At 43.2% G+C, this 13,197-nt stretch overlaps 1 protein-coding gene and 1 pseudogene across 12 annotated transcripts in view; both read right to left on the bottom strand.

Moving 5' to 3' along the window:
- Ankrd36 (ankyrin repeat domain 36) overlaps positions 1 to 13,197 on the bottom strand; it is a 119,938-nt gene that overhangs the window by 51,537 nt on the left and 55,204 nt on the right. For 8 of the 12 annotated variants that reach the window (XR_001780072.1, XM_017314823.2, XM_017314820.1 and 5 more), the window contains 4 exons: positions 8,675 to 9,754; positions 7,286 to 7,379; positions 5,872 to 5,945; positions 2,694 to 3,053 (listed from right to left, as the gene is read on the bottom strand). Coding sequence is in view for 11 of the 12 variants with exons in the window: in XM_017314823.2 (XP_017170312.1) it covers positions 2,694 to 3,053; positions 5,872 to 5,945; positions 7,286 to 7,379; positions 8,675 to 9,754 (1,608 nt within the window). In the remaining variant the exon portion in view is untranslated. The remainder of the gene's footprint in view (positions 1 to 2,693; positions 3,054 to 5,871; positions 5,946 to 7,285; positions 7,380 to 8,674; positions 9,755 to 13,197) is intronic. The other 4 variants (XM_017314821.1, XM_030246415.1, NM_023816.3 and 1 more) reach the window with 2 other exon arrangements.
- Gm11964 lies at positions 3,448 to 3,957 on the bottom strand (annotated as a pseudogene).

Genomic DNA, 13,197 nt, shown 5'->3' with positions numbered 1-13,197 from the left:
ACCTGAGCTAATGAGATCTTTGTGGGATGCATGTTGTTGACACTGTGTCTTGTAGACACTGGCCCAGCCACAGCCAGGACTCCAAGGCCTCTGCCCCGTGGGAGCGGCAATGCTTCCTGGGATAGGCTCAGAAGGAATATGAGTGGGAACACTGACAGTGTGCATAATGTCACCACAGCTGTCTCCCCATCTGATGGCCTGGGGACTGCTCCCCTGCCCACTGTTCCCACTGAAACTAGCTAACCTGCTCTTTACTCATCTGTACACGCTCACCATGTCTTCCTGTTTAACTGGGTGCCATAGCCCTGTCTCGGCTGTATGCGAGAACCCTGCTTCCTTGATCAGCTTGTTTTCCTTTCCTCCCTCGCTGGAGCAGTCTGGACAATCCCTGGAGCCACAAGGATGCAGCAAATTTGCAAAATAAGTCGTGTTTTCTTATGAGATGGTAGGCTGCATCTACACGTATGTTTTTAATATTTCTCTAGATTTTTGTAAATCTGGATCAAATATATTTTTTGGCAGATGATGAATTTTCTTGTATGATATAAAGTCATATGCTCTGAAACCAGTTTTACCAAAGAACATACTGTATGGATGCTTTAAAAAGGATGGTTTGTTGATCAACTTTAAACTCCATGGAAGTATATATACCCACTGTCAAAACTTACCAAGAAGGAATTACATCTTCCAGAGGTCGGAAAGGAAAATGCAAGTTTGCACACACCAAAGCACACAGTGACTATGCTGATTTGAATGGCAGGTTTTTTTGTCAAACTTACAGACATTTTCATTTCTTCTCATTTATTGCTTTGTTCCCATTGAGTAATTTTCCCTTAAGTCTATGAAAGCACATTTATCAAAAGCTGACAACCAATACCATACTCCTGTGTTTATCTTAACTCAAAAGATCACATGACGCGGGATAAATTGATTTTCTAGGCCATATCAATTAGTGAAAACTCATTCTGAAAATATTTTTCTGAATTTTTATTATTTAGACAGTAGAAAGCACCTCTATCTAGACACAGCTTTATCTGTGGATAGTCCCATTGTATAGTGAAGCTTTGTTTTATTTGAGACAGGGTCTCTCTGTGAAGTCCTGGCTGTCCTGGAAGTTGAAATATAAATCAGGCTAGCCTTGAAATTGAAGAGATCTGGCCACTTCTGCCTCCCATGAGCTGGAATTAGAGGCATGTACCACTATATGAAAGCTTTTAGTCGGCCAAAATAAGAATAAAATTGATTTTTGAAAGCAAGAATAGCAGGACCTCTTTTTGAATGTGAAACTTTTCTTTCTTTCTATTTTCTTTCTGTTTCATTGAGACAGGGACTCATTGTGCAGCCCTGGCTGGCCTTGAACTCACAGAGATACACACAGCTCTACAGTACTAGGGTTAAAAACATTGATCACTGTCTTAGTCAGGGTTTCTATTCCTGCACAAACATCATGACCAAGAAGCAAGTTGGGGAGGAAAGGGTTTATTTAACTTACACTTCCACACTGCTGTTCATCACCAAGGAAGCCAGGATTGGAACTCAAGCAGGTCAGGAAGCAGGAGCTGATGCAGAGGCCATGGAGGGATGTTCTTTACTGGCTTGCTTCCCCTGGCTTGCTCAGCCTGCTCTCCTATAGAACCCAAGACTACCAGCCCAGAGATGGTCCCACCCACAAACGGGCCTTTCCCCCTTGATCACTAATTGAGAAAATGGCCCACAGCTGGATCTCATGGAGGCATTTCCCCAACTGAAGCTCCTTTCTCTGTGATAACTCCAGCTGTGTCAGGTTGACACAAAACTAGCCAGTACAATCACCAAGCCCAGCCTGGATCTACTTTTAAAATGCCTATTTTGTTACTAATTTCAGCTTGTCTTTCTTTGTTTACACAGACTGACATCCTGTCACGGTGTGGGGAACTCCTGACATTTCAGGATTCAGGCGCCAGATTTTATACTTGTGGCCACTGCAGCAGTCAGGTAAGCCCTGAATTACTTGCATTACTTATTTACATCTTTACATCTTTAGTTGCAGAAATACTGTGATTAAAAATTATTCTTAAGTGTATTAATTGGTTGCATGTGTGTCTGTGTGCCACATGACTGGCACCTAAACAGACCAGAGAGAGGCCTCAGATCCCCAGGAACTGCAGTTACAGATGGTTAGGAGCTGTCACGTGGGAGCTGGGGATCAAACCTGTGTCCTCTAACAGAGTACCCAGCACTTGTAACTGCTGAGCCATCTCTACAGCCGCTGTGCAGTGTTATGGATCATTTCAGTCATATGATTCATTTCTTTGAAGTAGCTAAGCCATGGCCCTTTTGGTATACTAGTCTTGGGCTCTGTCCAATTCCTAATTTCCAGTTCCTACTTTCAGCACATCAATATCAAGCATGCTACGTCCTTACACGTCAGTTCTGACACTCCCAGGGACTTTTAGTCTTGTCTTCTGAATCACAACAATCCCCTTATTTGTGTGTCATATGTGTTTGTGTTCAGTGTTTGATTTCATTACTCGGCAAATGCACAGGGTGGCTGCTAAGCTCGTGTTCAGACCAAGAGCAAGAGGTAGAGGGAAGACATTTTTCCCTGTACCATTTTTCAAGTTGGGGAAATGTCCACATCACTTCAGACAGGCAAACCAGACAGACCATCAGCTCACATCAGACAGAGTCTTTTTTAAGTTAGAGGTAATTACCTTGAAGTGACTTCTACAGCCACCCGGAAGTGGATCCTCCACGGGACAAATGCTTTCCAGCCCATCGGCGGCTGTGTGCTGCAGCTCAGGGCAGCTTTGCTTTGACTCTCTGTTCTGCCCTCTCCTGTCTCCAGTGAGAGACTCTCTCCCATGCGCTTTCACTGAAGGAACTTCTGGATGTCCTGGTGCACATTCTTTGTCATCTTTCGTGTTTATTTCAAGATCTTCAGACATTTTTTTGAGACGCAAAGATGGGGGGTGAGTCTGCTTGCTCTCCTCCTCAGGCAGGGGCTGGATCAGCGTGGTTGGATCTGCAGGTGCGCTCTGGGCTTGTGGGCACGTCTTTGAGAGGTCTGGATTCTTCAGGGGACACAGGATGAGATGAGAAAAACAGTGAAAAATAAGTATATATTTTACATTTAAATTTCTTAATATATGTTTAGATGTCAGAAATCACTGGGCAGTAAATTTTTAAAAAAGAAAAATAATTTACTTAACCAATACAAGGATAACAACATGAACTGGAAAAGTTATGTTAGTCACTGTTGTTTGGACAAAACAATTATGGGTTAAATTATTAGTCAATCTGCTGTGTGTTATTTTACCAAAGATGAATTGTTTTGTTTTGTTTTTTTTTTCTTTACAAGGTTTTGCTTTGTTTGACAGCAGTTATGGGTTTAGGGGGCACACAGGCCTGACCCCTGTGTCCCGTTTGACCATGTGAGGAGACCCACGGTAGTGCTGGTGGTCCTGGGGGACCAGCCACGAGAGCTCAGCCGGAACCACTGGCTTCGAGGCTTTGTGTTCATTCCGCCTTCGGCCCCTTCTCGATAGGCTTCCCGACGTCCTTGCCCCGGAGCTTGAGGCCGATAGCTCTCTCAGTTTTGCCCAAAACCTGGTTATTCGGAATGGCCCGTCCACTTTCATAGTCTGCGATGACTTGCGGCTTCTCATTGATTTTCGTGGCCAGGTCCTTCTGGGTCAGGCCTTTGCTCTGCCGGCCCCGCTGGATCACTTTGCCCACCTCCAGGGCCACCCTGTCGTGATGCAGCTCCTCGGTCTCCCAGTCTAGCTTGGCTGTGTTTTTAGTGATGGAATGCTGCTTGTTCTGACCAGCAGCCCATTTCTTGGATGTCTCCACATCTTCTCGTCGCTGAGCTGCTAAGATGGCCTGCTTAGACTTGGCCTGTGCGGCCGTGGGGCCCTTCTTGCACAGCACCGTCACGGTGTCCCAGTCACTCTCGGCCATGGCGCGGCAGGGGCATCGGTCTGTCTGGCAGCTCTGGCAGCTGCTCAAGACCTGGCGCGGCGACGCGACATCCCTTCCGAATTGTTTATTTTTAATATTACAAATTTGTCTTTATATAAAAATATTGGACCTCTTAGGCTTCAAAAAGTCAGCCATGCTAGTGAGCTTCAGTGCGTTAGTGATCTGGTGAATAGTTGAGCAGGTGAAGGGATCAGAGCCAAACTCAAGCCTTTACACTGCCAAGAGCCAAAGCACTGACAGCAATCACACAAAAACTAACTGCTAAGTTTTGATTTAAATTACACAGCAACATACCATGACATCTATACCGGCTTTGAGCGTTAAGGCTGAATATACTCTAGCACTCACAAAAGACAATAGGTAACAGCATCAGCCACTTTCTAAATACCTAAGCTTATACCCATAGACAGAAGCCACTCTCAGCCTTAGCCGGAAGATCCTCCCCTCACAACAAATGGTGGCAAAAGCAAAGACTCAGTTTCCCAAGATGCTCAGCCTTTAACAAGGCATCCATAGCACCCCCGCCCCGCGCTAAGTCTGAGGGAGCACTGAGAACGGAGGGATGGAAGGGGCACTGTCACCTGTCTAGCCTGCCACTTTGTGCACTACTAAGGAAACTTTCTCATATGCTGTTACTAGCATGCTCTATGCTTTGGTGTTCTTGGAAACCAATCACAACAGAAGTCAGTTAGAACTGCTTTGTATAGTTAGCCACAATATGCTTGGAGCCAATCAACCACCAGGCAGCACTTCCTACACCTGTGTAAGAGCTTTTATGGTTTTTGCTTTTATAACCTGCCCCTGGGATGGACCCCAACATAAGAAGGACATCTGCATCAATACAAGAAACTATTTAGAATAAGACTTCCATTTTGAATAGTGTCGGAGTAAAATTTACGTTTCCAAGACCTCCCTGGAAATATGCTTGTCAAAAAGAGACATGTATGTAGGTAATTGACACCCTGGTTGGCAAGTTAAACAAGAATATTAGAGAAGGCAAGCCCCCTGCCCCAGCTGAATACCCCAACTAATGGGAGCAGGATAAGTGTACAACAAAGACTTGTTCCTAAGGAAATCCCCTACCCCTAAATCCTGATTGGTGAAATAACTTGACACAAATGTTTATGGATTTTGAAATTTAAAACCCTATAGAATCTTAACTCAATGTTGTAACCAGCTCCTGAGTCTGGTTTGTGGTTCTGATAGATCAGTCTTGGGATGTGGCATTCAATAAACCATCCTTGTCTGACTGAGATTGATGTCTGAGTGGTTTGTGTGGTGACTCCCAGACCCCAACAGTGACCGTGTGTTAAATTGTCTAAGAACAGGTTTAGTTAAAAATATATCACCAGTCAGGGTGGCATATGCCTTTAATCCCAGCACTCTAGGTGGGCAGATCTCTGCGCGCTCTTTCAGCCTGGGCTATAGCTAAGGTGGCTTCCGGAGGTCTGAGCGTATCGTACCCTCGAGCCCACCATCTCTTTCAGCACAGAAGCTGAAGGCAGTTCGACACCAAGAGACAGCATCGCTTCTTCGAATTTCCCACAAGCCATTGCAGGTGTGACACAACAATGCTAAGCTACAGGAAATGAGTCTCCAACAGTGGCCATCCCTGTTGGGCATACACAAGTTCAGGTACACAGGTCTATGGCTCAGAACTCCCCTCATCCTGTGAGGAAGTCAGATTCACAGAAGCAGGGAAAATACTCAGAAAAATGTCTGCTCTGAAGCAGCAAACTGACTGTAGCTTCTAAGAACACACAGTTTTATTACTAGTTTAAGATGTTTAAAACATTACACGTCAAATGTGATATGGAATTGCTGCCGAAAAGCTGATTATGTAAGCACTATTTGGAGTATGGCACAAAGAAAACATGACGGAGATTTGTGTATTAAAACTGTGCATACCGACGGCTGAGTATTCTCGCTGCTGTCAAGATTCTTTTGTTCCAGCTGTGATGTCCCCTCCGAATCCACTTCTGCTGAAACACACATACAGTTCTCTTAAAAACCTACTCATGAGGTTATAAAGAACAGCACTTAAAAGTAGATGAAAAGGATAAAAAGAATAAAACTCTAAAGGAATAATGGTTATTTTCAATTTTCAAATTAAAATTTTAAATGCAGATGGCTCCTTTATTTAAAAAATATTATAAGCTCACTGCTCTACACACACAAAGGGAGAGAGACACACACATATATACACATGCACATACAAACACACATGCACACACACTCACATACACACTTCTATATTATTTGGCTTGATAAATCCTTTCCCTAAATGAGGAAGCCTGAATAGTCCAAACCTGAGGACAGTCATTTGGACAGTGGGTAAAAGTGGCCTCAAGTCACCCTGATGTTGGGAAGATTCTACAATCTCAGACTTGTCTCTGTCAACAAGATCCCCAGAAGCAAAACGTTGACAGGAAAGAAGGAGGTACACACAACCACACCACTTGTTATTAATCACGGAGCCCAAAATTAATAGGATTTGTTTGCGCATTTATGTGTAATACCCTCTTGCTCTCATCAGAAGCATTTGTGTTCATTTTGTGACAAGTTCCCTTCTTTGCTGCAGCCAGGTCCTCAGTGGCGATGACTACACAGGTAAACTGATGTCCTTCCTATGTGCCCCCTATATTCTATCAGCAAGTGTACTCTATCTCCAACAAGAGAAGTCAAGTTATTTACTAACATTTGAGTCCGGAGATGATAGCTCAGTAAAATTCCTGACAAGCAAGCATAAAGGACCTGAGTTCAAATCCTCGCACCCACTTAAAAGCTGAGTATGGCTGCACAAATCTGCAATTGTAGCACAGTGGATGGAGGAAGGCACAGGTCCCTGGAGGAGCCTGCTGGCCAGCTAGGGAAGGTAACTGATAAACTCCAGGATTAGGGGTAGGGTGAGGGGACGAGGTCTCAATAGATCAAGTGCAGGAGTTGGGGGGTGAGGTGAGAGCAGAAAGATGGCTCAGTGGTCAAGGCATTCCCTGTCAAGTGATCTCGAGACAGGGTTTCTCTGTATAGCCCTGGGCCTGGCTGTCCTGGAACTCACTCTGTAGACCAGGCTGGCCTTGAACTCAGAGATCTGCCTGTCTCTGCCTCCCAAGTGCTGGGATTAAAGGCCATGGAAGTCCCAAGGAGCATTCAGAGGCATTCTCCTCTTGTCCTGGAATGACAGACACCTGGATCCCACTTTTCTTGTCCATTCCTTTTCTCCTTGCATTTAGTTAGTTCATTTCTTTGGCTATAGGGCACATGTTTACCATTCAGTCAGTGCCTGCTAGTCCCAGTGACTTTCAGGATGGCTCACCCTTACCTGTTGCCTGTTCCATATCTAGATATCGCCCTTGTTGATCTGTGGCATCAGATATAATCCCCTCACACTTGTTTAGCAGATTCTCAGAGACACTCTGAAAAAAATCAATACCCATAATTAGTCTGTAAACATTTCCCAAGTATTTCATAATATGATATCTGAAGTTTTCCTACTCATCATTTCTTTATTTTTTACTTTGCCATTAAAAAAAAATCCTAGAAACAAAAATGTCATACACTAAAATTAACCAGACCTAAAGACTTAAAAGTTAGTAACTTAATGAAATTCCTATTTGGAAAGCCACTGTTTTGAAATTAAGTAAAATGTTAAGTTTCTGAACATGTCTATAGAGGATCTTTTGTGTAATTTCTGGATCAAGCCAATATCTTTTCTTCATATGGTGACCAAACTTTGTATAGAGTTTGTAGGGTCTCTGGCCATCAAATATATTAACCAAAACTGGATGGCACACCTATCTCAACAAGGAACTACACTTCAGGATGTCTGCCTTTGATTCTGTATTTTGCACTAAAGTTAAACAACTATATAAAATACTTTAAATGAAAATGTATATGTATATTGCCTGTGTCACTCAGACTGACTTCCAACACAACTTACAGGGTTGGCGTTGTCATCGTGTGCACACCTGCCTCATCCCTGCCAATGCTGAGGTTACTAGTGTGTGCAGCCATGCCCAGAAAATGCCCAAAATGTTTCCCACGGCCCTACTTTTGTTGCAAAGCTCCATATTTGCCATGACTACATCTTGGTGAACATGGGCATGGGATGGTAGGACTCTCATTTTGGTAAACAAGAGTTTCGACAATCTAGATATAAAGTGGGAAATCACTGATGGGAGGTGGTTGACTAAAATGTGAAAGTAGTAAGAAAAGTACTGAGAGGGGTTGGTGGGATGGCTGTTCTTCCAGAGGACCCAGGTTCGATTCCCAGCACCCATGTGCTGGCTCACAATCTTCTCTAAGTCCAGTTACAGACATGCATGCAGGCAAAACACATACTTAGAATAAAAGTAAATCTAAAAAAGCAAAAAAGACCACCATGCAAATATTAGATCTGCCATGGGATTATCTCTTCATTTCATAAAACCACACAGTATTTCAAGTTTGGAGAAGAAGGAATGTTAAGAGCAGTTACTTACTAAAAGTCTACAAAATGCCAGGTCCTGAATTCACACACTTCCTTCCTAGTATCTCAAATGACATACCTAGGGTGGTTTAAGAAGCGGAGGCCACGGTGTTACGTTCCTTTGCTTAGGAAATAGAGTAGTCTACAAGGCTACACAATCTCATGCAAACACACCTCTATTTGCTTAGGGGAAAAGACAACAGGCAACAGGCATGCAACTCATGACAGCAAAAGAACAACTACCTCGCTTTCAAGGTGGACTTTCTCCCAGGCCAGGATCTCTTCCTCCAATATCCTGAACTCACTGTCGGATAGCCTGCCTCGCAGTTCTTCATCCGCGAAAGCTCTAGTTGTTGGGCCACCAGGGGGCGCATCACTGGCGGTTCCCAAGGTGCGCGCTGGGGCTTCAAAATTGCCCTTGCAGGGCAGTGGCTTCAGGAACAGGTCCTGTGTGCCTTTACTTTTCCTGTACATGTCGCTTGCAAGGGCAGAATCACCCCAACTTTTTACTTCGGTCACGTGACTCCTTTCTTTGGCGTTTGAAAGCCTGTTGGCATCACTGGACTTCAGCATGTGTCTGATATCTAACTGCCAGTCGGTGCGTTTTGGTTTCATAGTTTTTTGCGACTGGCTCTTGAACTCATGGCCTTCTTGCTTTTCACCCATACGTACTTCTGGGCACTTACCTTTTACCTTTCTGCTTTCAATGTTTTTAGAAGATTTCTCTTTTCTTTTGTGAAAAGATTCTCCCAATTCAGATGCGTTATTTTCACAGTCTAATTTATTTCTCATTAAGGGAAACTTAGTAAGTGACTGGCCACTGTAGTCCACGTCCTGAGAGGACGAGGGAGATGGAAAGGCATTTCCAAGGCCACCTTCCTCCTGTCTGGGAGAGGTCTGCAGTGTTACAGAGACCAGCGCAGCGCTCACATCTCTGTCGCCACAATCAAACATATTGTAGGCCAGGGTAGTGGGGTCCGACGTCAGGTGAGTTTTTCCTGAGACATCAGGTGGTCGCTCTTCCTTGAGGTAAACATTAGCGTTAACATCTTCATAGATCTCGTCACCCTTCTGCGTTGGCTTGTTAATGACACACTGTACAGTTTCTTTACCCTCCGGGTTTTCTCCTAATGTCAACTTTCCCCCAAGTATTTGGCCCTTAGCGGATTTTGAAAGTCCAGACGTATCTTCCTCATCAGAAGCCGTGTCCATCTCTGGCCCCTGAGATCTTTCTTGAAGTTGTACAGGTGGAGGGCTCGTCTGCTTGGCTTGATGCTGGGACGCCTTGGGTGCCAGAAGATGCCTCTCTAACCTATCCTCGTCCTTAGAAGTCATAGGGCAGGAACAAACAAACAAAAAGACTTAATGCGTACCATTTGGCTTTTCATAGTATGCGTTTAGATACACAAGAACCATACAAGCAAAATTAACAAGTAAAACTAGTTTAGGGCTGGTGAGATGCCTCTCAGTGAGTAAAAGGGCTTCCACCAAAGCCTGGGTACAACCCCCAGAATCTACATGGTGGAAAGAGACAAACAACTCCTCCAAGTTGGTTTCTGATCTTATCTTCATGGGATGCTGAGACATGGACATGCTCCCACACGGACAATAAATAAATGTAAAAAAAATAATAATAAATATAAATCCCTCATTTACTTCAGTCCTTCCAGAAGAATCTAGGACCCAGAAGACAACACTGTCACTGCTACTAGACTGATCCTCACTGATATGTGCTGGGTAATTTTCAATACTACAAGAACATTTATTTCACCATCCTTTAAATACTGATGCTTACTGACATTTAGTCTCTGAGAATGAGTAATTGAATAGTAGGTGAACTAAGATTGTTTACTTCCATAACGGTGACACCTTACATGCAAAACCAAATTAACATTAGAAGAAAATTCTAATGCTATGTTTGAAGAGCTGCAAATGCGACGGGTTTCTAAGTCTTCCCTGTTGAGATGCAGCTTCAAGAAGTATGGCAAGCTTTGCTGAGAGCACACGCACAACAACTCTGATGTATCAAGCACCCAAAACATGCCAGAGCCTTCTCGGCTGAGAAGAAAATTACTTTGGAGGTGGTTGTAGAGATCACAGGCGTCCTAACAACCTCGAGGGGCGCAGCCGCACGCAGCTGAGTGGCACAGGGCCTGTGCTGGGTTTTGGGTTAGGTCCTTTATGTACAAATAATGATGGTGATAAAGTCAACAGAGGTTTCTGTTTGCCTCACTTCTGGGGGGCATTGTGAGTAGTCATTGTCCAGAGGATTTGGATATATACAAACCCATCTTTTCATATGATTCTTTGGTAATAGGTAATTCATTTTAGAAAAACGCCTACATTGTGATTTTGTTAATTGGATGTGTATCCATCACAGGTACATAATTATCAGCAAAAGGTAAATTAAAAGGATTCGATGGAAGATGTACATTTTAAAGTAACTTAAAAACTTAAAAAGTAACATAGAAACTTAAATTTCATTTTCTCATTTACTATATAGAAATAAAGAGTTCTTACTGGGTATATCTTGTGAGTCAGTGGAAAGGGGCTTGTTTGGCAAACCCAAGGCCCTGTGATTCTCCCAATACAAAAAGAAAAAAAGGGAGGAAGGTGAGGAGGAGGGGAACAGATAAAAAGGCAGAAGTAGAAAGTACAAGCTGGTGTCTGTAACTGAACCTTTAATAAAAGGTTCAAATAAAATAATTTTGTATTTTTATGGATTACAGATTTGGGCATTTCATTGTTTATTTTATTTTTTAATAAAAAAATTTTAAACAATATATCTTGATTCTCCTCAAACTCCTCCCAGTTTTACCTTACCCATCTAACTTTATATTCTTTCTCTCTTTCTTAAAAACAAAAAAAGCCCCACAAAAAATAAAATTAAAAAAAAAATCAGGCAAAAGGCCAATAAAACAACAGATGCCAAATCAAAGAAAAAAATCCACAAAATACCACTGAGTTCATCTTGTGTTGGCTGATCACCTCCTGGTCTTGGGAACTTACCCAGTGAGACTCCATTGGAGAAAACTAACTTTTTCTTTTGCAATTGAGTATCAGCTGCTAATAGCTTCTTGGTTACGGGTGGGACCCATGTCTCCTTCCCTCTTTCAGCCTGGAACCCTGTCTGGCTTGAAGCTGTGCAGGTCCTGTGCATGCTACCCCAGTCTCTGTGAGTTCACTGTGCATCATTCCTCTTGTGTATGGAGGACACTGTGTCCCTGGAGTCATCTGTCAATGCTGGGTCTTAGAGTCTGCCTGCCTCCTCTTTCACATTGATCCCTGAGACTTGGAGGGGTTGGTTTGATGAAAACATCCCATTTAGGACTAAATACGCTGAAGTCTCTCACTCTGCACATTGTTAGTTGGGGTCTGTGTTAATCCCCATCTACTGCAAGAGAAAACTTTTCTGATAAGGGCAATTAAGTGAGGTGTTGCTTTTGCTAGTTTCCTTTACAAGAACCATTGTATTTGTGTTTCCCCTAGGCCAGTGACCTATCCAGCCTAAGGTTTTTGGCCACCCAGGCAATGTCAGACAAGGGTTCCATCTTAAAGTGTGTCTTAAAGTCAATCACATAGTGGTTGGTCACTCCCTCAACATGTGTGACGCCATTGCACCAGCCATCTTCCAGCAGGTCCCTGCTGTGGATTTGAGTGTCTGTTGCTGGGTGACCGTGATGATTGCCTTGCCTTTCTTCTCTGGTTATGCAGAGTGCCTTCCAGGGCTAGCAACGCTTGTCAATGGAGGCAAAGCTTCACCAGCTTGATAACTCTGCGTCAGGTGACCTAAGTGCTGTCTTAAGCAGCAGGGCCTTACTGTCAGCCCATAGAGCACAACCAATAGCCTTGGCGATAGCCTGGGATGTGTGATGTGTTGGGGCATCTAGGTTCCTCTCATATATGTATATATTTTAGGACCGTCTATAGCAGTAGGTCTCCATATGATTTCCAAAAGGCCTTTAGTGTAAGCTGTCCTTCCTAATGTTTCCTCATTCACTTTCCCTTCCCATCTCTCTCCCTATTTAATTCTCCTATTTGAGTTTCGCTTTTATCTCTCCATAATACTTCCTTCCTAGGGAGATCCTCTTCTCTCCCCAGTCCCTTACTAAGCTCTGTGGTTATTTGGGTAATAGCACACATCTACACATAAAAGAAAACATGCAATATATTTTTTTGGACCTGGGCTACTTCACTTAAAATGATTTTTTCTAGTTCCGTCCATTTGCTCGTAAATTTCATAATCCTATTTTTCTTAAGAGCTGAGTAATAGTTCATTGTGTCAATGTACCTCATTTTTACTATCCATTCATTGGTTGTTTCTATTTCCTATTGTGAAACAGAACAGTGATAATGTGGTTGAGCCAGTGTCTCTGTGGTGGGATGTAGGGTCCTTTGGGTGTACACCCAAGAGTGGTATAGCTGGATCTTGAGATAGACTGATTTCGAGTTCTCCCCAGAGCTGCCACATTGCTTCCCATGGTGGCTGTACAAATTCACACTCCCACCAGCAATGGAGAAACGATTCCCTTTGTTTTATTGATCTTGGCCATTCTGGCATGCATAAGATAAGATTTCAAAGTAATTTCGATTTGCATTTCCCTGATGACTAAGGACATTTAAGTGTTGCTCGGCCATTTGAGAGTTCTGTTTATATCTATACCCCATTTGAAAGTGGATTATTTATTTTCTTGGCATCCAGTTTTTTGAGTTCTTTATATATTTTAGATCAGTGATTCTCAACCTTCCTAAAGTCATGACCATTT

This window comes from Mus musculus, chromosome 11, assembly GCF_000001635.26.
Source record: "Mus musculus strain C57BL/6J chromosome 11, GRCm38.p6 C57BL/6J".
NCBI lineage: Eukaryota > Metazoa > Chordata > Mammalia > Rodentia > Muridae > Mus > Mus musculus.
This window is presented reverse-complemented; position numbering and strand designations above follow the sequence as displayed.